Raw genomic sequence first — 21,020 nt, forward strand, 5'->3', positions numbered from 1 at the left:
TTGCCTTCTGCTGCCTCCCACAGCCATCAGGCCTGAGGACTGGAGTCTGAAGAGGCAGCAGAGGAGTGTCCAAGCACTGCTAACACTCTGCTACCCCGAGTGTTACTTGGCCCTTCTGAGCAGAACCTCCAGCCTCTGTCTCGTGCTAACACTGGGCTCCATTCCATTGGGCCATCATTTTCAAATAACTTGAAAACAACTCAACATGAGGGTAAACGTGGAACTGCAATGAAGCCTCATGATGCTGCCTGAAAAACAGGAAGCCTTCCCATAGCTCAATCAGCCCAGATCAAATTTAAAAACCAAACCAAAGCTGGCAGCTCTCTCCTAGGCAGCAGCGTGTGTGGTCTACCAGAGGAAAAATGTAACACTGCTATTCTTCCGATGGTAGCATCCATCCACACAGCTGCATGCACAAATACTACATTCTCATATAAGCTCTTTCCACCCAAGAGCCTCCAGAACCCACCTGTGCTGTGAGAATAAGCTCATTGATGATGTGTGCTGCATGTTGACACCTATCGGGAAGCCCCATGACCTGTGCGACTCTTTCAGGACTAATCCCATCATCTGTGAAGAGAAGTGACAAAGACTAAATTAAAAGGAGAAAACATCCACCCACCAACAAAGGCTTCCTTCCAGCACCACCACTGCTAGCAGCACAGTCACAAAACACATCTAGCCCAAGAGCTCTCTTCCCTCCACCTTCAGCCACTCTTCGAGGTACTGAAAGGAGACAAAACCCAAACCCCACTGCAGAGGGGACAGCATTTAAAAGGCAACACTTTCAAATGTCAAAAAGCCATGAAAGAGGTTGATATAATTTTAAGAGGACAAAGGCAGCTTTGATAGGTGATCAGACAGCCAAGGACCCAGAGAAAGTTACTTAGAATTAATCAACTCCTGATCCCCAAAGGCTTTAATGTCCTGAAGGAGAATTCTTTAATAGGAAATTAAAAGTGGGTTTTATTACTATTATTTTGTTTTCCCATACAATTACCAGTCAAGACATTACTGTTGTGACATCTAATGTTTGCAAGTAAGACATATATAATCTTACTCTCTGAAAAACAAAGTGCATGAGAAAGCAGCGTGTCATTTAAACAGGTTTCAGAAAGAGACAATGCACCTTTAAAGGAGGAAAGCCCAGCTGCTGGAACCTCAGAGCAGAATCACCGTAGCGATCCCAGAGTGGAACACTGGTAAGAAAGTAACAGCTCTCCATCCTCACACAAACCTGGTTTAAATTGAATCCTAACTCCAGCATCATTCTGAATCTTTTTGATCATTTCTCCATTTCTTCCTATCACAATTCCAACAGCAAACCTGGGCACAGAGACCTGATGGGAAAGGCAAAGCAGTATGAAAGCTCAGAGAACTAGATCGAATGAGTCTGATTTTACAAGGAGATGCACTTAACTACAAGGATGGGCCACATTAAGCTGCTCCAGGCTACACAACCATAACCCTTAAGAAAAACAAACACGTGGCCACAAATTCCTTCCCCGCTAAATGAACTCTGCACTGCAAGAATGTGGCTTCAAAAGACAATTAGAGACGTGCCATCTGGGAGTCCATGAGAACTCCCCTTTGGAGCCAGACTCACTCTTCTGGCAACAGCACACAACGCTTTTCAAAAGCAGCTTACAGGTTACATGCGAAACTCGAGGACTTCCACCCACTACCCATCCCACAGGGAGGTTAGCAGAGTACTCGTGAAGAAAACATACCTCTATGCTGCCTCCTCCCATTCTAGAACTGAAATCATTGCGTACGCCTCGGAAGTCTGCCTGATCTTTCTCTCGGATGATCTCCAGTACCATTTCCCTCGCTTGCTACATGGGGAAAGAAGTTACAGTTAGCTTAAAATTACTCTGCTTGCCATCTCAGCGTTGGGGCCTCAACAGTGGCTAATCTACCAGTCAGGGAAGATCTGTTTTGGTCAGACGTGGAAGATGTCAAAGTGTGCCAGGTGTGCAAGGCTGCCGTTTCTTGTGCACAGTTGCTTACTTCCCAAGGGAGGAACTTTAGCTTTTAAAATATAATCACTGATTTTTTTCCCCCATTTTTTTTTTTAAATTAAACGAAGGGAATGCCCTTTCCTACTGGATAGAGCTGAAATAACAGTATGGTAAAAGCTGCGGTAACACAGTACACAGCATATCCACTAAGAGGTAGGGAACATGTACCAAGAAGGCAGGTGGCCAGTAGTGAGCTTACTGACACTCAGAGAAGTTAAGCACAAGTCTGCAGCAAGGCATTCTCTGAGACAAATGGATATTCTTCCTACCTACTTGCAGCTCTCCAGACCTTTCACAAACTTGCATATAAGCCCAGCTAGTCAAAACATGCCTTAGAAATAAGCAAGCAGTGCTACCATTAAAAAAAAAAAAGCCCACATGTGAAAACCTTTGAGCCTTTGTCTCAATATATTAATTGTCAATCTTTTGATGTTTTGCTACTATTTGCAAGTTTGAGGGACACTGGCAAATCTGACTCCTTTCACATATTTATTAATTTTCCATGTCCCCTTCCTAATTATTACATAAGGGGAAAACTCAAGACATTTCAGAGATGCCAAGATAGAAATAAGGGCATCAGAGATATTTGCTAGTGATTTGAGATGGTTAAGAACTTTGTACATTGAAGCACACAGATTCCCCCAAAACCCAAGGCTCATCGAGCTTCTTAAGTGCTTTCTAAGCATGCTAAACTTTAAGTGCCTCTAAGATCTTCCAGCCTATGAAGTCTCCGTGATTGCTTGCCATAATTTATGGCATGGAAGATGTGACAACAGCAAATCTTGCAAGGTAGAAGAAACCATCTGGAAAGCATCAGCACTCACAGTATGATTTGGTTAAAAGTAGCAAGATTCCCATTCAAGTTTTTACGTATCTATACCTGTGTAATAAGTATAAGAATTTTGAAAATTATCATTTAAATCTAGAAGTCCAGTTACATTAAGAGGCTTGAAAAACACCACCCAAACATACCTGAGCAGCATCAACTGTTACAGCAATCTATGCTTAGGGAGAGCCTATGAAACAAAGCTATTTTTATTAGAGACAGGAATACTAAGCTAGATTTAAGTACTTAGCAAGGTATGAAAGGCACTTGCTGAGAAGTGGAACATGCCACAGCTAAACTTTAATTCCAGAACTCCTATCATGCTGCAATCTTCCAGCCTCTGGCTGATCACAGGTAGAACCCTGACACAAGGAGACCAAAGTACCAATATTAAGCAAACCCCTTGGTTTCAGGAGTTGTGGTTATTTTCCTTTTTTTTTTCTACTTTTAATTACCTGCGTCAATTGGCTGTCTGAAATAGTTCTGTGGAAGGTTCACTTTGTCAAATGTCTGTGTAGGTTAGTCACTACGAACCCATCTGCTTAAGTACCATGTACCTATGACTTCTGCTTCAGACTGGAAACCTTTTCACAAACTTTCTCCAAAACATCCTCCTCAACTCTTCTCCTACCCACGTCTACTACCTATGTGGAGCAAGAGCTCCTAGGTTATACAGTAAACAAGCCAACACTTGCTAGTCCTTTGTTTTAACTGACTCTACTCATACTTTAACCTTACAGAAAAAACAAAACAAGCAAGGATAACAGCATTCACAATTTGATTTAACTCCATTAGATGTTCACAAATACGCTTATGTTTAAGCTTCTTGTCAGCACTCTGGGACAACTGCTTACTTTTATTACATACCTGTACTTTAAATGCATCTCCAGTAATACGGAGAGGTTTATCTGCTCCAGTAGGCAATGGACCATCTTGGATCATAATCATTTTCACACCTGTTCGCTCCTGAAGAAAAAGCACAGAGCACTTTGCTAAGCAGAGTCCCTAAAACTAGGGACTACATTTTGGTTACTAAATGTTACGTAGGTCACGTTAGCAGCTTTGCAGAACACTACCGTAGCTCTTTGTAAGTATTTATAGCATAAATTCGGTAACAGTCCTAGATTGCCAGAAAGTGCACTACTCCTGAAGATCTCAAATACCTGAATTTCTTGGAAAAACAAAACCCCTCTACTTCACCTGATTTTTTCAGCCATTTCCAAAATCTGCAGCTGTCTGCACATAAGTTATTATGTGATCAGCCTTAAAACTACTGGATGACAGAGGCCTAACCAGGGCATCCAAAAAACCTGCATTTTTGACCTAGGTGCTTTTCTTGTACGGGATGCTAGAATATCTAGGAACACTGATTTATACATAACAAAACATTGAATTAGAAAGGGGTAGGATGAGAGAAAAAAAAGACGACAAACGCCAGCTTCATCACAGATCAACAACAAAAGAGAAGCACAGCACTCTACAACAGCACGGCTGGCATTAAAAACTATTGCAACAGCAGACTAGAGAGAGCTTTTTCTTAGCTACAGGGATCCCCTCCTGACCAGCGCACACCAAATGTTATCTGAAGCACACGAGTTTCTTTCAAAGTTCTGGCAAAACTCCACTACATGCGTAGCTGGGGCCAAACCGATTTCGTTTGTAACACAAGATTGGATCGGAGTCCAGCTTTCCGAAGGCAGAAGAATAGTCCCTGCTGTAGAAGGTTAGAGCATTTAAGGCTCTCCGTTTCAGCACACTCTTGTTGATCTAGAGAAGCTGCAGTAGGGAAGAGAGCCCTAAAGTAAATGCATCTTGCGCACCTGCAACTGTTTTATTGTTTCACCTCCTTTGCCGATGACTAGACCCACTTTGGATGCCGGGATCAAAATCTCCTGAATCGTACTGTTGCCATCAACATCGTTGTGAAAACCAGGTCCGTTCCGACAGCGATCTACAATCTGCCCCAGTAGCCGTTTTGCTTGTCTTGGAAAAGAATCGAGGGAAACAACCATTAGACAACATTGTTCCACGTGAGCAAGAGACTAGGAACCATTGGAACGTGAAGTGATCGGGGAGAGGAGAAGAAGTGAAAAGATGAAGGAAACCACAGTTAGCACTTTTTTTTTTAACCCTTTGATGTACAACTTCCCCTATCGTGATTACTTACAAGCAGTTTGATTTTTTGAAAAGGGAAAAGAGAAGGAAGAGCAGCAGCATGCTCTGACACCTTTGGAAGGGTAAGGATAATAGCTGAGCTATTACATTTGGGGTGCACATTTTGAGTGAAGATGCTCTACGTTCCGAACTCTTCAAAACCTTGTTATATACATTATATAAATTATATATAGTATTTGATAAAACTCAAGCTCTGTTCTCCTTGGTCAAGACAAAACAGACACTGCTCCAGTACTATCACAGCATGTTGGTTAATCTCTCTCTGATCACAGGCAACTGCCTTGCTCTTCTCTGCCTGCTCTTACCAGCAGCACCAGAACACTGTCCTAACACAGCCTCTGCCCCAAACAGCAGGTGCTGAAGCTACACCAGGAAGCAAGGCAAGAACACTGCAGCAGCAACCAGTGAAAGACTGGGTTCTTCTACTCCTGGTGAGAAGAGACAGACACAAAGAAGCATTTCGGAGATTAAAGATACCTCCTCTAAAAAGCTTTAGCATGCATGTCAAAAGTAGCTTGCAGGTCCTTCCCTTCATCTCGAGGACTGCTATTATCAACACGTCCCTTTTCTGCCCGTTTCCCATCACACTTCTAAAATAGGTAGCAGAAAGTCTCCAGTTTCCTATTCAGTCTAAAGCAACATCTCCCCTCTCTCCACTTCACATCAGGCACCCTAGGAGGACTGTCTTCTACCTGGGAACTTGAAGAAACAGTACAAAACCATCCCTCGCAAGCAGACGTTCACCTGAATCAGCTCAGGGGGTGGTGAACTGAGGCTGCACAAAGATCAGAGCACTGCCCTCTCTCAACCTTCTCACAAAACAAGGCAAAAGGTGGAATTTGTGGAAGCCCATTTCAAATATTCTGAAAGAGTCTGAAGAGGTTTTATTTATTTACCTCTACATTTTGCATAAAGTTATGACAACAGAGACTACAACATTCAATACAGCACATATATCAGATGAGAAGGGGTCATTGGGAAATTAGCTCTGGTAGTTTGCCACTGGATATAACTAACGAAAACTCCTCACACAAAACCCATCTTGTTATCCTAAGACTTTGAAGGGTTTCCTTGCTTTATTCAGTATTTATCTGAATAGCCTGAAAATATAGTTCAAACAACCAACTTGACAACAATTTCAACACAGAAGCAAGTTAAATTTCACCAAATTCCACATACTCAACGCTTTGTTCTGCTTCAGAAATTGAGTATTCTCACTTTCCATTTTTTGTTTTATTTTGCTTCTCTCTTATTTTTATATGTATTTAAAGACAGCCTTGGACATAACTACATTTAACTACATATTTCAGAACAATGAGGTCTTAACTATAACTCTCCCCCATTTTGCCCCAACTGCATTTCTCAGGCATTCCAGTGTTTTAGTATTTTGCTCTTGTTCTGAAATATCTTTTTGCAAAGGGGGAAAAAGCACTTCAATATCACCAAGAGTACATCGCCTGCCCTGCAACACGAGCTTGCCAATTATATTTATTCTGGCTCACTGCTTGCAGCATTATGGTAGAGTAAGGAGATTTAAGTACCCTTAGATCTCTTAGGAATGGAAGAATGATGATTGTCTTCTCTTTAGAGAGACAGTCTTTGCGCCCATGTATTTTCACTATCAAATGCAACTCAAAGATTTCCAGATGGATTTTAAAAAACCCACCTACCCAAAGGCTGGGGAGAGAAAGAGCAGCTCCATATGTTAAGTGTGTTCCTGTAAGCCTGAGGATCCTGGATCCAGTTCCAGCAGGAGGTCCTCAACTGGTTTGTGAGAGTCTCAAACTCAGCTCCTGGGAAGGGGGAGGGAGGAAACACTGTCCCTAAAGTTTCTATAGGCCTAAAGAGTAGAAACCCCTGCTGGCTGGCCACGTGTCTCTACCATGCAGGGATCAGAATTCAAGACTTGGGTTCAGTCCTTTGCTTCTTGTTGGCAGCAGTGCAGAGGTAAGCACGCCCATGGGCCTCGTGCTGCTGTGCAACACCACCAACACCTCCAGGGTATTCTGGAGTGGCACCAACAGGCTTTGGAGGCCTCACACAGGCCTTCTTCAGCTGGAAGGATGTCAGCTCAACAGGAGGGAAGCGAAGGGGAGAAGAGAAGGGCCCTTCAACAGCTTAGCTCAGTATCCTGGAGAGCTGCAGTTAGACAACTGCATCCTAGGTGCCCTAGGAGCAACCTTGCCCTGCGGAGGGGAATTCCATGGAAATTTCTGCAGAGGGTTCAAACTGCAACGGGAAAAAAGCCTTTGAGGTGCAGTTTAAAGCATCAGACCAAGAGGCTCTATGCTCCAGAGACCCTCAAGTTTCTCTAGGCCAACAGCTGTTGGTGTGGCTAACCAAGTAGCACCACTGACAGAGCACAGCATTAGGGAGAAGAGAGAGAAGGAGGAAGGAAAAAAATGAAATCAGAACTCACTCAATGCTCTCTGGCGGGCCGGTGAGTACGCAGGGCCTCTCGGGCATCCCACCGCTGTCTGCAAAATAAACAAGAGAACAACAGGGGTTAGATGCTTCCTGACTCAGCAGCCAAACTGCCTTCAGTAGGCAGGCAGAAGAGTGATTACTCCTTCAGTAGGCAGGCTAGAGAAAAAAAAAATAATCCCACACCACATTAATACATGGAATTCAAAAATGGCAGCAGTTTTGGTTAACTATCAAGTACTAACGAAAACACTCCCCTCTGCACACAGAACATGGCAATGAATTCAAAGACATCCAGGCTCAACATATTTAAAATACTTGCCGGATGTCTGCATTCTTTAAAAGCCTTCCCTGCCAATTAAAGGGAGGTTTAAATCCTCGACTACATTCATTGACAGTTTCCTGCACAGCACTTGTAGTACAGCCTTCACCAAAGCAAACGGGCTGCAGCAGTAGCACAGACCGAATGGCACGGTCCTGTTTTTATAATGTAAGGCGAATTGTACAAAGATTTGCTGCCATGCTCCTGAAATGTTTTCTGCCAGGAGCTGAAGCGGACCAAACTATCAGAGACAAATTGCACGAGCTGAGCAAAGTAGTACCACCAGGAGGAAACTAAACAGCTGCAATTTCTGCCTTAAAAATAACATAGATTGTCCATTTGCACCGTACCCATCTGTTGGTTAAAGCCAGTTCCTTAATCGCTTCATCCCCCAAACCACCCGACAAGCCTGTTTTCTCTGCTAGCAGGGAGGACGGTCCCACAACAGCCCTCCCATGCACGTGAGCCTAGCGTATCGTTTGTTAACGGTGATAACACATTAGGACCAAGGCAAGGCACCTGATACAGTGGACACAACATCCTTCAACATTAAAACCCGTTCACCTGGCACACAAAGAGGCTCTTACCTGGAGCGATTTGAATTTTGCAGCCAGACTCTGCCTGAATCCGTGAGATCTGCTCACCTCCCCTGCCGATTACTGAAATGAGTTCAAGAAGCGTCAGAACATACCGGCTTTCCTGAATAACTGCAGATCACCTTCCCCCTTTTACTCCACTGCAGCTATCTATAAAGGAACAGTTTGACTCCAGGATTGCAAAAGAGGCATCCACAGCATGAACAAATTTTAAAAAAACAACAAACCAACCAAACAAAAAACCCATCATGCACTGGAACAAATAAACCAGTTATTTCGGGTCCTAAAAGCAGAAGTTATTGGCTTTTTTATTTCTTTAAAATTCATATTTTACTACCTCTTTTCACAAGACATGCTATTTCTCCGGTCTGCACTCAAAACTGCTACGTACTGAAATGCTCTATCAAACCTCGAGTGAAAACAAATACCAATCTCCCTTAACATTTAGAGGCAGCAAGTAATCGCTTCACAAAAAGACGCACTGAGGAAAGGCTATGTGCCTATCCCCATTTATCTCCTGCACAGACTGCAAAAGAGCAAATCTGTCAAGTCGAACAGGTATGCCTGGCTCGAGGTGCTCCCACAGGACAATCTCCCAGCTGCGGATCCACCGCCTGCCCTATCTGCCTGAAGCAGGATTATGTTTAATACACAGCTGATACACCAGCCGAGTATGCAAGCTCCCTGCTCACAGAGCTACAGAATCCCTCCAACATCCCTTCCTCCCCACGAGTGGCACTGGGACCGATAAATAACGAAGGCTGGTGGGAGGACAGACTGCCTCCTCAGGAATTCCACAGCTACAGTTTTATGGTGTATAGTCGGGAGAAAACTTGACGCACTAAGGAGTAATTATCCTCATCTGTTATTTGCCTTTTCACTCTCTGTATATCAAATGGGAAAAGATGCACAGACATCTAGCAGGGGAAGAGCCAACGCAACCACTGCAGTCACAAAAGCAGGGGGCTGCCATGGAAAGGAAGAGTAATGACCATCAAGAAGAAGAGAAATTAGGAAGAAAGCAGCACCAGGAACACGTCTAGGAAAAAACCTCATCTGAGCAATGCACGCTGGCTGTGCTTCCCTGCAGCAAGTGTATGAAAGACTTAGAATTCTGTTTAGCTTGCCTTGAGCCAACCCTTACTTTAACATTTAAATCTTCTCTTCCTCCCTCAACTCCCACACTTTTGCATACTCAAAGTAAAATATTTCAATGAGGGGAAATAAATTATCTTCTGACATATTTATGTACTGCATCAGTTGGAATTTCAGGAACAGAACCACTACAACTCTCAGTAACCTGTACCATACAGTCTTGTTCTTATTACTGGGCCACCAAGCTTTTCCATGCAGCATGCACCTGGATTTTAAATACAGATCATCTGGTCCTCATGAAGAGAACACCAGACAAAGCTTATCCAAAGATAGCAAGCACAAAAACTTATGAACGTGTTTTATTCTGACAGAATAAATAGCATTCTTGCACAGAAGAACCATACCAAAAGCATCCAAGGTACTTACTAAATCCAACCATTTTATCAGGCACTTTGAACTCTTCTGTTATTACAGCCCTGAAAAAAAAAAAGGAAGAGAAAAATCAAAGAGTCATTACAAAAAACAATTTGGAAGATGACCGTGCTCTGCTGCGGAAAACAGGCACAGCATCAGGCTCTTGAGCACACACACAAGTAAATACTACATCGCAGTCACAGTCATTTCCTTTGGAAGGGACCTCTTGGTCCTGCTCCACACCCTCGCTGCAGAGAGAATGGACTAACTCCTCCTACACTGGATAGATTTCCAGTCTACCATCCATTGTTGTCAATGAAGGAACGTCTTTTGGTCGTTCTGCTTCAGACAGATTTAACAGAATAACAGCAAAGTTCCTTCAATATTTAGCTGAGACCTTCCAAGCCATGGCCTCTGCCTACTACTTTTGGATATGCTCTCGCCAAGAGACACTAACCAATGCCAATCCTGACATGAACGCCCCTTCTGATATTCAGATTTATTTTTAATCTGCCTGTCCTTATAATTCTTTTCCTTAGAATTTATAAAAGCTGTCTTTGATTATCCTTTGAAGTCTTACTACCTCAAGACTTCCATATCTGTTGCTCTTTGGACTTTTTCAATGTGTCTGTGCCTCAAAACGTAGCACCCAAAGCAACTACTGAAGACCTGGCCATAACGAAGTAGGGAAGAATTACCTTGTGGGTTTTTTGTTTGCCATTTCTGTCTTGTATAAAACACAAGACTGAGTAGAGAATTTGCCAACTCTCTGTGCTGGCAGATGCATTACACACAATTTGTTCAGCAATCTCAAAAGCAGTCAAACACCTGCATAATAAGCTCAATGCAGGTTTTGTGGTGAGGCGTATCAAAGCCTTCCCATGATTTACTTTAGATCAGTTAGGGAAGGTAAAAAATACCCACCAGACTTCGCCAGCTAACCTGCAGATAAAGTGCCCTCCAGCGTCCCAAGGCTCACGAGCAAAACCAAACACTGCCATCCCTATCTGCAGGGGAACGGACCCCACCTGCTCCAGGAAGGCTCAGAATTCCAGCAGTTTTAATCTGGAACAAACACAGCCTGTTGCCAAAACATCCTATCCTGCCTGATTTACAAACCACCCTGCGCTGGAGCAGCTGCACGGAGAGCCTAACCAACCACCAAAACCAGAAAGAAACCATTTCAGGCTTTTAACCTAAGCAATTCCCCGCATAAACACCACTCCTGGCAGAAGACAGGTAGCAGCAGAGCAAACAACGCTGCCCACCCTTTTCTGTGCATCCCTAGCTGTACACAAGCTTTAGGCTAACAGCATCACCATGCAAAACTGATTGTTCTCCAGCTTTTGAGTAAATACTCCTTGTCCTTTCTGCCGAGGGCCCCACCAAACAGCTGGTTATGATGGAAATGCACTACTCCCAACCTGAAGGTGAATCCAGCTTTAGAAACGTTCTCCCCTTCCTGCTCAAAACAAGACGGGCAACTCCTTAAGAGCAGGATTAGAGAAAACCTGAGAATTTTCCTTGTGTATTAGATGCTAAGACTTGCTGCGCAACAACTCACGCTTGCTTTAGTCTCCCCAAACCATCTTTGACAATCAAAGGAGTCATCCCAGGTCACACTACATTAACAGAACTGGAAAGGAAAAAAAAAAAAAAAAGATCCACCCGCCTGTTTAATACTTTCAACTTCTGTAAAAATGCCAGAGCTTAACTCCCCCCCGCCTTGGGCAGGGGAAAGGAGAGGAGAGAGAATTTATTATCCTTGGTCCTGCAGATTTACAGGAATCAAATTCAAGTTTCACTTCAACTCTTTTCTTCATAACAACAAATAGCCTTTAAAGGGTTAGCAGAAAACCCTTGCCGGAGAAAACCCAAGCTGACAGTTTCTCCACATTCTCAACCTCTGACTTTCTAACACTACTACAGATGGTGGATCAATAAACAATTAGAATTGATCAATAAATAATAAAACATAACCCACTGCTTACCTTTGATGTACCAGGGCCCCTAACTGGTTACCTACTGTGGCAGAGAGAGAAAAAAGGAAAAAAAAATCAAAGCATTAGCACGGATAAACTAACTTCATCCCTATAGAAAAAGAGTTCTTACCATTTCATCAAAAAGAAAGAAAAGCAAAACAGTAATTTAGGTTCAGTGGCTGAAATGAATGCGTTATGTGGTACAAAACAGGAGGGGATTTCTTGATCAACACACACCATCACCCAGTGTCCAGCTGAACACAGGATAGGGAATTGATCTGTGTCTCCCCATGCTGAGAGTCATGGGAGAAAATCCTGCCTGCCCAAATCCAAATCCCTCCAACTAACCTCCCTCCTTCCCATTTAAACCCAAAATAGTTAAAAAAAAAAGGGGGGGGGGGGGGTGACACCGGCTGAAGGGAGAGAAAAGAATTTTCAGGCAGCTTGGTATGTATTAAAAAAGCTAAAATAAAAGCAGGGCAGATTCAGAGCTTTAGTCTAGGCGAAAAGCATTACGGATTGCTTGCACATACTTCTCTCTGTATCTCTTATCTGTGCTCCATGGAGCCCACTTACACGGAGACCTGTTAAAGGAATACATCTGTTAAGTAACCTCGTGGCACCAAAACTGTATTTTTTTTTTTAAAAAACACATTTTCCTGAATGCACACATTCCAGGCATATCTGCGATGTTAGCCGGTGGTCCGTGTCTGATTAGCGGTTATCTCCCCAGCTGACAACCCTCAGACAGACTTTTTCCCCCTACCCCCACAGATTAGATCTTTCTTCCAAACGTTAATGGGGGAAAATATCATTAGACCGCCTCATGCAAAGTGGGACCACATGCCCTGCTGGGCTTCCTGCAGGACTCCGCCTGCAGCGAACCCGCTAAAAACCCACCATTTGGTCCTAACAACCAGTTGAAGATTATATTGCACGCCTGGAGGGCGCGAGTAGAGAAACAAATGGGACTGGCCAACAACGCGTGAGCTGTGATAATGAAGATGCTGTTCCCAACTACCTCGCAGCAACCTGCACATTCTTTGACCTGAAACAAATCGGCAATCAGCTGTCAGGGTTAGGAAGCGGACGTCTACCGCGCGCTCAAAATCCGGTAGAAAGGTACGTAAAGTTTGGGGCCAAACACTTTGCCTCAAATAAAACAGACCAAGAGAGTCAATACTGTATTTCTGTGGGGTGTCGATATCTCGATAATAGGTCGGGACCAAAATATTGGCAGCATACGTATTTTATTACTCTCTCCAGTTCAGCGATAAGACAACTGCTGCGTTATTGACTCCGTCAGATTTGTCTTTGCATATTCTCACCCTGAATATAAAAAGTTCTAATTTGATAACTGTCGATACTGCAGCCGAAAAAGGCGGGTGATGTAATGGGGAATATTTGCCCTGGCTGATAAGCTACTACTGCAGAATTGAGCAAATACGATAAAACACATTCAGAATCTCACCATCTTGCCCCAAATAGAAGTCAGAGTATTTTTTCCTATAGGCACTAAGTCTTGTTGCTGTAGCAGAGGATTGCCCTTGCCAGGACGAGGCCACTCATTACCCCAAGATGCCCGAAAGAGGGGTCTTAACACTACGAGGCCGTATTTAAATATCCACTTAGCATGGCAATTCACCTCACCAGTTCTCTTGGCTGCCTCTTACGCTGCAGCCGCTGCCCACAAATTACGAGACGGACACACATCCTATAATCAAACCCCGAAGTTCACGCAAGTAACGGAGGAGCCATCATTTTGTAACACGATCCTGCACTTGGGAAAGACAACTTGCACAGGGAAAGCTGCACGAGCACCACGAGTGGAATCAGTCGGGCAGGTAGCGCTGTCGGTGTACGTAAGGTGCAGCCCCCAGCTTGCTCCGAGCACCATACGAACACAGCTGGTCACCACCCCCCGCCATATCATCCTGACTTTATTCGCTTATTGTACAAACCAGTTAAAAACCAACTAAGCCACAGTAACTCGTGCACAAGAGCACCCCCTCCACACGCCACGGACGACCTCTCCAAGAGCCGAGAAGCGAAGCAGGCGGAGACAACCGGGAGGGATCTGCCTGAAGTCAGATACAATTTCTCTCCCTTTGGGAGGAAAACGGATGGCCGTAGCTCCTGGTCCCAACAATCTGCAGTTTAATTCCTTCTCCACCGTGCCCATTTTGCTCTGAAAGACAGACACTGATAGAGAGGCGAGGCTGGGGCCGAAGACGCCTGCGGCAGCGCTGAGAGCCGATGTTCTGCTCCACCATCTCCCTCCTCGCGCCAGGGAGGGGACTGAACTCTGACAAGCCACGTACGTATTTCCCCCTTTTACATCTATTGAGTCCAATTTAACTGTAACTGCAGTCATTTTACTGCAAATAAGGAAAAACGCTGAATAAAATAAGCACAATTTCCTGTTAATGGCACCTGCTGGTTGATAACTCTTCACTCTTCTTTAGGCTTCACCTTTAACTGAATTTTACCTAACAGATACTCAAAACAAATGCAGATTTTCTTCCACCCCATAAAGCAGAGCAGTGCCTCCCACTAAATTTACGTGCATGATGGGAATATACAATCTCATCGAGAATATTTCCGTGCCTAGAACAAAACCAGAGCAGCTCATCCCCCGGAAAGCGGTGGAAAAGGGCTTTATTTCATGCTTTCAAACTGGAATTGGATCGTCATCAATTTTAGAAAGCTACAATGAAGATACTAATTACTCTAACTGTTGTTCATCATTAAATATTGGTGTGTTATTTTTTTTAAATAAACGGCCAAAACCTATTTTCCTGTCTGCCCTTGCTGCAAATCTCTATAGGGACTATTTTTCCCATTAAATTGCCTTATTAAAAAACGGTGATGTGTAGAGTTGCAGTTTTGAAGGAAGCTGCCATTTTGCATGGAACACAACCTTTTGCCATCAGTCCTGAGTTTCTGTCCTGGTCCCACCACTGCTACCCATGCGTCAAGGCGCATCGCTACGAAGTTCTGTCTGTAGGACAAGGAGACAAGATTTCCTTGTGCCCCCAGGTATTTTCATCAAAAACAAGTCACAGCAAACGAATGAAGTGTCTGTACAGCAGGACCGTGTTGTGCTCGAGCCCCTAGGCTCTCCCTACAATCACGCCCTGTTGCACCAACACAGACCAACTTCGTGTAGGATGTACCACAGAAGCCTGGAGAAGGCAGGGGTGGAGGGATGTGGTGCGAGCCTCCTTGTCTTTGTTTCCCCAGACTCAGAGGATACCCCAATCTTCAGCTACAGCACTGCTGCTTACCCCTACCTGTACCAATGGGAACTTCTTCAAAGCAGCCCAAAACAGAGCCAACAAAGGCTAACGCTGAGGTTCTGGCAGTCGCTGGCTTTCCAGCAGACCAGATCCCTTCCTTGGAGGGAAGGGAGCCTGCTTGTTCAACGATGGGTTTCACGTTTAATAAACTTATTAACTTGTGCTGGTAATTAGAGGGACCCGTTCACGTGCAGGGAGGCCAAGAGCTGCTGTTGGCCATGAACAGGAGGATCTATCCTGTAGGATATCCATGAATATCCTGTAGGATATCCATGTAGGATCCCATGAACTGGGATCTATCCTCAGCAGCAGCCCCCTGAACGAGGTGCCACTGGGGTCTCCCCGCAGCTGGGAGCCGGCCCCGTCTCCCACCACCACCGACCTCGTTAGCAGCACGGGTAAACCCCGTCTCCTCCCCGCTAATTGCACGATGACTACTTCCACTCTCTGGAAACAGCCTTAAAGCAACAAGGATAAAACAATCAGTCTCAAACCTCATCTACTACCAAAAGATCAGCTCACCACCGCCAGTCCCGGCAGCTCACTGTTTTGGGTGAACATCTCTTAAGGGAATGCGAAAGGGACTCGCACATTCTGGTCCCCAGCACTATGACAAGACTATTTTTCCTGGAAATGCTCTAAAAGCAGCTGAATTTGTTTCGACCTGCACACTGTCATCCTGTCTTAAGGCCGCTTCCTAAGCTGACATCAATCAGGGTGCCAGCAGCTGTTTACGAAAACAGACAGGCAGAATTAGATTTTCCTGGAAGACAGACAGTTCTCTTGTCACCTTAAATACTTTCATATTCTCTGAATCCATTTTTCCAGCAGCATTTGGAACGGAAGTAATTTTCTATCAGCTACACGGGGGTAAGGAAGCAGCGAGGACTGTAGGCAGCCACAGCCACGCAGTACGCAGAGGTAAACAATCCCGAGTCTCACCACCAGATCTGCTTTCGAGCTATCCAGGGTAGCAGAACGCATCCGAATCCCCGCACTGTAAAATTTCTAGAGCATGATAAAGACAAATAATCGCTTCTTGATGACAACATCCCCAAACCAGAGCTCACAGCAGGAAAAGTAGGGAAGTGTGGGCACACGCTCCTGACTCCCCTTGTTTGCAGCTACCAGAGGACTGAAGATCACCCCAATAGGAAGTCCTTTCCTAATTTAAGTGTCCTACTAAAAGCAACTGCCATCTTTCAGACACCTACAGCCCAAGTGCTGCATTATAGGACTTCTAACGCCATGGCAGCAAGAGCAGGTAGCCCAAGAGCGAGTAAAGTATGGATCATACCACCAATAGATACAGAGCAAGAAGCAGCCACTGCTCAGGGGTTCCTCTGACAGGCTGCACCTTCCCAGACTTATTTAGAAATAAAACCCAAGGTAACCCACGCTAAAAGAACAAGTACTTCCCTTGCTCCTGCCCTGACAAGTCCGATTTCTCTGTGAGATTCCAATCCCTTAAAATACCACTTCCATTATTTCAGTTCTCCTCTAGGATCTCACGGATCAGATTTTGGGGCAGGCAGTGGGAAACGTTACACAACTCACAGATGCACGCGAAGGACCCAAGGGCAAACACACAACTTGGAGCTACTTTGAACCGTGTTACAAACAGGGCCCAGTGCTGAACTACAGGGTGAGCAAGCACTTGTAGGTCTTTATGTCCCCAGAACCCCAAATCCGACACTCAAGAGCCCAGCCCCTGTGGAAGGCTCTCCAGGAACAACACCTGCAACGTGGGATTGTCTATCCCAGCGCAAGGAACCAGCTGGAAGGCGCACTTATGGCCCAAACTGCAACTGTATTGACATGGTCTGTGTCAACACAAACAAGGTTCAGCAAGTAAGAGTGCTCACGCGTAGAAGGACAAAGTCCAACCTGCCTGCCATCAGGCATTACAGCTATTTCATTTATTAAAAAATTCTCCAAGACACCTTGTTAAGAGGTCAGATTTCTCAAGCTCAGTCTGCTGAATCAATGAAACAACAGGTAGGGCTAATGTTATGAATAACTAGTTCCTAGATAAGACAACTTGGATCCTCTTTCACATACAGCCACTTATCTGAGCCACCCAGACAGCCCAGTGTGGTTCAGCCTTCTTCAAATTTATGCTAAAATCAAATATTATTGAAATCAATGGCAAAACAGGACCTATTCACACCTCCTACTGCACTAGTGTTTCTGGAACGGAAGCAGCACCTTCAGATGACATCATTTGAAATAATGTCCACGATCAGACATTTGTTTGAGTACCGCTGTAAGGGAAGCTGAAGCTGCAAACAGCTGGAAAGGAAGAAGAGGCCAGAACATGTTTGCAAGCCATTTCTTTGCAGTTGGTCTAGCCTAGCAATTAAAACCACACTAAACACATCTGCCTGATCACAAAAAAGCAGCGAGTTTCACGGTTCATTGCTTGACGGCCAAGCACCTTCCCACACCGAAACCAGCACGTAACAACAACACGAGGCCTCTGGCTTCTCGCAAACACAGCGATGCTCCAGCTCGAGATACGAGGGGCAGGGGCTCACACGAATCAACCCACTCCTTCCTAAAACACCAAACCGAACAAGCAGCAACCTCTTGCTCAAACAGAGCCAACGCCAGAGAACAAAGTGGGTCGTGGCATACGTTCAGACAGCAGTAATGCTAGCCAGCCAGAGGCTCCACATGAAAGAACCGTCTGCCCGTGCTCCAGCACGCTTTTCGGATCGAGCAGCAGGCGTGCAGATATTTTCAGCCCCTGCCTCGTGCAGCTTTGTGTCAGACAGAAAAAAAAAAAATTTCAAAATGAAGTGCTGGGAAAAAGCTTTACACGTCTCCTCAGCACTCCCAAATGTCTCTGGGGGAAAGAATCAACATGCAGAGCTGGCTGAGTAAAAACACTAGACAAGGAAGACATGGCCACATTTTTGGGGGATAACCAGCATAGGAAAAGGTGAATTCTATACAGCAGCACAGATACAAACGCTTTTCTTCTAACAGAACACATTAGATTTGTAAAAAAAGAGATGTTCTTTCTTGTTCCCAAAGTCAAGAAACTACTTATTTTAAAACTTTAACAATTCATACAACTCATTACATTTACCAGATTTACCCAGTAAATTATTCTTTGGTTGCAACCAGTGTTGAATGCTTCAGAGATTTAAGAATTCTCAAAGAATAATCACGAGAAAAGTTACACCTAATATAGGAAGTTTCCTTCCAGCTCCAATCAGCTTATATCCGTACCATTTCTCCTTAAAATTCACGTACGAGGCAAAGCAATCAGTACTCAACAGCCAGTCGTCTACTGTGCTATGACCACTGCTACCCCTGGGATGAAACATATGTAATAGTGCCCCTAGGCACTGCCTCTCTCAGAAAGCACAGCGTGCCAGGGAAGGCCAGCTTGCCTGCATTCACCTGGCACTGTGCACATGGGCTCCAGCAGGGTTCCAACAAGCACCCTCCTCAGACCACCACGGAACAAGATCTGAACTGCAGAGTTAGATTGCTAACCCCCCCGAGTTCACGAGCTAAGAAAAGAACGGCCCCAAATCAGGAATGCTAATGCCTAGGAACCCCGTGCTACGCAAGGCCAAACAGCACAGGGAGTGGTGCATGAAATTTCTACGCACAAAAAGCAGCACTGATTTCTGTCCTTAAAACAGGCAGCTGCCTCCCGTACCTGTATTTCCACAAGACTGGCTCACCAGAGCCTGCTTACCTCCATCATCCAGGGGCCGCTTCTGCACTCCATAACCATAGACTGATGGGTCCACGAGTGTTGTAGAATTATTCAAGTGAGGAATATCTCCAATTTTAGCAGCAATCTATAAAACCAGATGATAAAAACACAATTAGCATATTTGCAGTTTCAGCCACCAGAGCTAACCATTCCTTCTTCCAGCAAAGCCTTTACCCCAGTGCGATCTTCTCCCAGCTCTTTTCTATATAGGTGGCTTTGTAAGTCCTAAGCAAGCAGCACTTTATTTGTACAGTAACCAGTCTTCCTCTTGCTTTTGCTATTTGTTTAATTAAGATCACGTTCGCCCAGCTCCTCTTCCTGGTCACGAGTACTTATTTACTGCCTGCAATATTAAATTCAGATTTGTTTGTTCGTTCAGCTGACAAGCTACATCTAGCAAAGAGCCAAGCGAGCTCCCCAGCCCTGTTCTGGGGAAGCCACCACCGCCACGGCCGTGTAGGAGGACACAGGCTCCTGCTGTATCTGCACACGTCCAGACCCACAGAAACGCAGACGTGGGCATCCGTGGGGGTGAGGGGAGCGGAAGGCGAGGAATGTGAAGATACACAGCACAAGGACAGGGTTGGGAACTCCTCGCCGAGGGCCTGGCTCAGCCTGCGCTTGCCGTACGAAGAATAAGCCACTGGGCAAACTATTAGCCCAGAATTAGCTGCAATTTCCTGCAGCAGTCAGTACAGCTTGAGTGCCTGTATCGGCCTGTGCCTCTGCTTCCAGCCCTCAGAGGAGCACCAGCCATTCCCGGGGGAGCTGGGATGCGAGGAGGACTCTGAAAGGAAAGAGGAGACGCTCCGGCATCACAGCGAGGGCACCGGGGTAAGCAAATAAAACAGGTGAGAGGCACACACCTCGCTCTCACTTAATAAGAGTGAAAGCTGAGCTCGTCTCTAACGACACGTGGGACACGCCAGGCCGGACCGATGTGGCAGAAGCGAGCTTTCACCTGCTCCCCCAGCCAGGTCTAGAAGCCGCGCAGGTGCAGGACGTCGGGGCTGCTCTGAGCTACTGCAGCCTTCGGGGCGAGGCAAACTGCAGCCTCACCGCACCCCTGGCATATATAAAGAGCTTTGCTAGAGCAAGCAAGTGCAGAATAAATAAATTGCAGAAAAATATATATATATTCTGTGTATTCTACAGCATTTGCTTCCTTTCCCAGCAGAAAGAAAATCACCAAATAGAGCACGTGCCCGGAGTCCGATCGCACTCTATTACAGCTGAGGTTTCGCCGGAGAAGCATCAGAAGGAACAGATGAAAAAAGAGCACTTTACACAGATACGCTTTAAATGAAGGCAAGGGCAAACAAGAAATACAACTGAAGGTGGTACTAAAATTTAAGTTTTATTGCAACAGAAAGACATCCGCAGTAACTCTGGTTGTTGACACTATCAACTGCTGCAGGGGAATAAACAACTGCCCGGGATGCAGAACCACAGGGTAGGGAAAAAACGCTGTTTGAAATAACCTCGGAAGATTGAGGGCACTGCTTTTAGCAAGAGAATAGAAAACATTCCCTTCAATGCCTCGCATGAAAAGGGCTCCAAGTTTTGACCATTTTCTCATTCTGACCATTCCTTCCTGTCCCTCTTTTAGAAAGGCAGCAACTTGGTTGGATCAGAAGTGCCAGCAGCCAGAGAATAAAATCTTGCCACTTTTACCCGCAGGGTTTTGACTGGTTTTGGATGAACAACTGCAAATACAACACCAGACCATTAAACCCCCAGTTTGACCGACCTAGACCCCAAAAAGGAAGAACTGTTCAGCCATAACCTAGTTTTAGTGCCCCGACCAGCACAGCGACCACGTGGCAAAGCTCTGACAACAAGCACGCTGCGTGTCAACATGTCCCAGAGCTAATAAGCTCACAGGAAAATAATTCTGAAAGCATCAACACGGATGAGCCCTTGTCCATTCTGCACCTGAAAGCATCAGGTGATGCCTTGCTTTCTGCCGTACTGCACCCAGGGTGGTAGCCCCTTACCCACAGGCTCCCCCGTTCCGTTTGGGATGCAGAGGGTTTTAGTGAAGGTACGAAGAGCACAGGTGTTTGCTGACTACTTCAGGGCTGAAAAAGATTTAAAAATTATATTTCGTAGCAGTCCATTGACAGCTTT

The 21,020-nt window shown here is 45.2% G+C and overlaps 1 protein-coding gene across 5 annotated transcripts in view; it reads right to left on the reverse strand.

Annotated features, from left to right (window-relative positions):
- The window catches only part of FUBP3 (far upstream element binding protein 3), a 40,342-nt gene that overhangs the window by 14,588 nt on the left and 4,734 nt on the right, over nucleotides 1-21,020 (reverse strand). For 2 of the 5 annotated variants that reach the window (XM_080562287.1, XM_080562284.1), the window contains exons 2-12: nucleotides 18,870-18,975; nucleotides 12,389-12,439; nucleotides 11,865-11,898; nucleotides 9,886-9,935; nucleotides 8,356-8,427; nucleotides 7,442-7,499; nucleotides 4,668-4,830; nucleotides 3,715-3,813; nucleotides 1,731-1,835; nucleotides 1,238-1,340; nucleotides 470-570 (exon numbers count right to left, since the gene is read on the reverse strand). In XM_080562287.1, the coding sequence (XP_080418413.1) occupies nucleotides 470-570; nucleotides 1,238-1,340; nucleotides 1,731-1,835; nucleotides 3,715-3,813; nucleotides 4,668-4,830; nucleotides 7,442-7,499; nucleotides 8,356-8,427; nucleotides 9,886-9,935; nucleotides 11,865-11,898; nucleotides 12,389-12,439; nucleotides 18,870-18,975 (942 nt within the window). Of the gene's footprint in view, nucleotides 1-469; nucleotides 571-1,237; nucleotides 1,341-1,730; nucleotides 1,836-3,714; nucleotides 3,814-4,667; nucleotides 4,831-7,441; nucleotides 7,500-8,355; nucleotides 8,428-9,885; nucleotides 9,936-11,864; nucleotides 11,899-12,388; nucleotides 12,440-18,869; nucleotides 18,976-19,064; nucleotides 19,185-21,020 lie in introns of those variants that run through there. The other 3 variants (XM_080562285.1, XM_080562288.1, XM_080562286.1) reach the window with 3 other exon arrangements.

Source organism: Anser brachyrhynchus, assembly GCF_964034855.1.
Source record: "Anser brachyrhynchus genome assembly, chromosome: 19".
Taxonomy (NCBI): Eukaryota; Metazoa; Chordata; class Aves; order Anseriformes; family Anatidae; genus Anser; species Anser brachyrhynchus.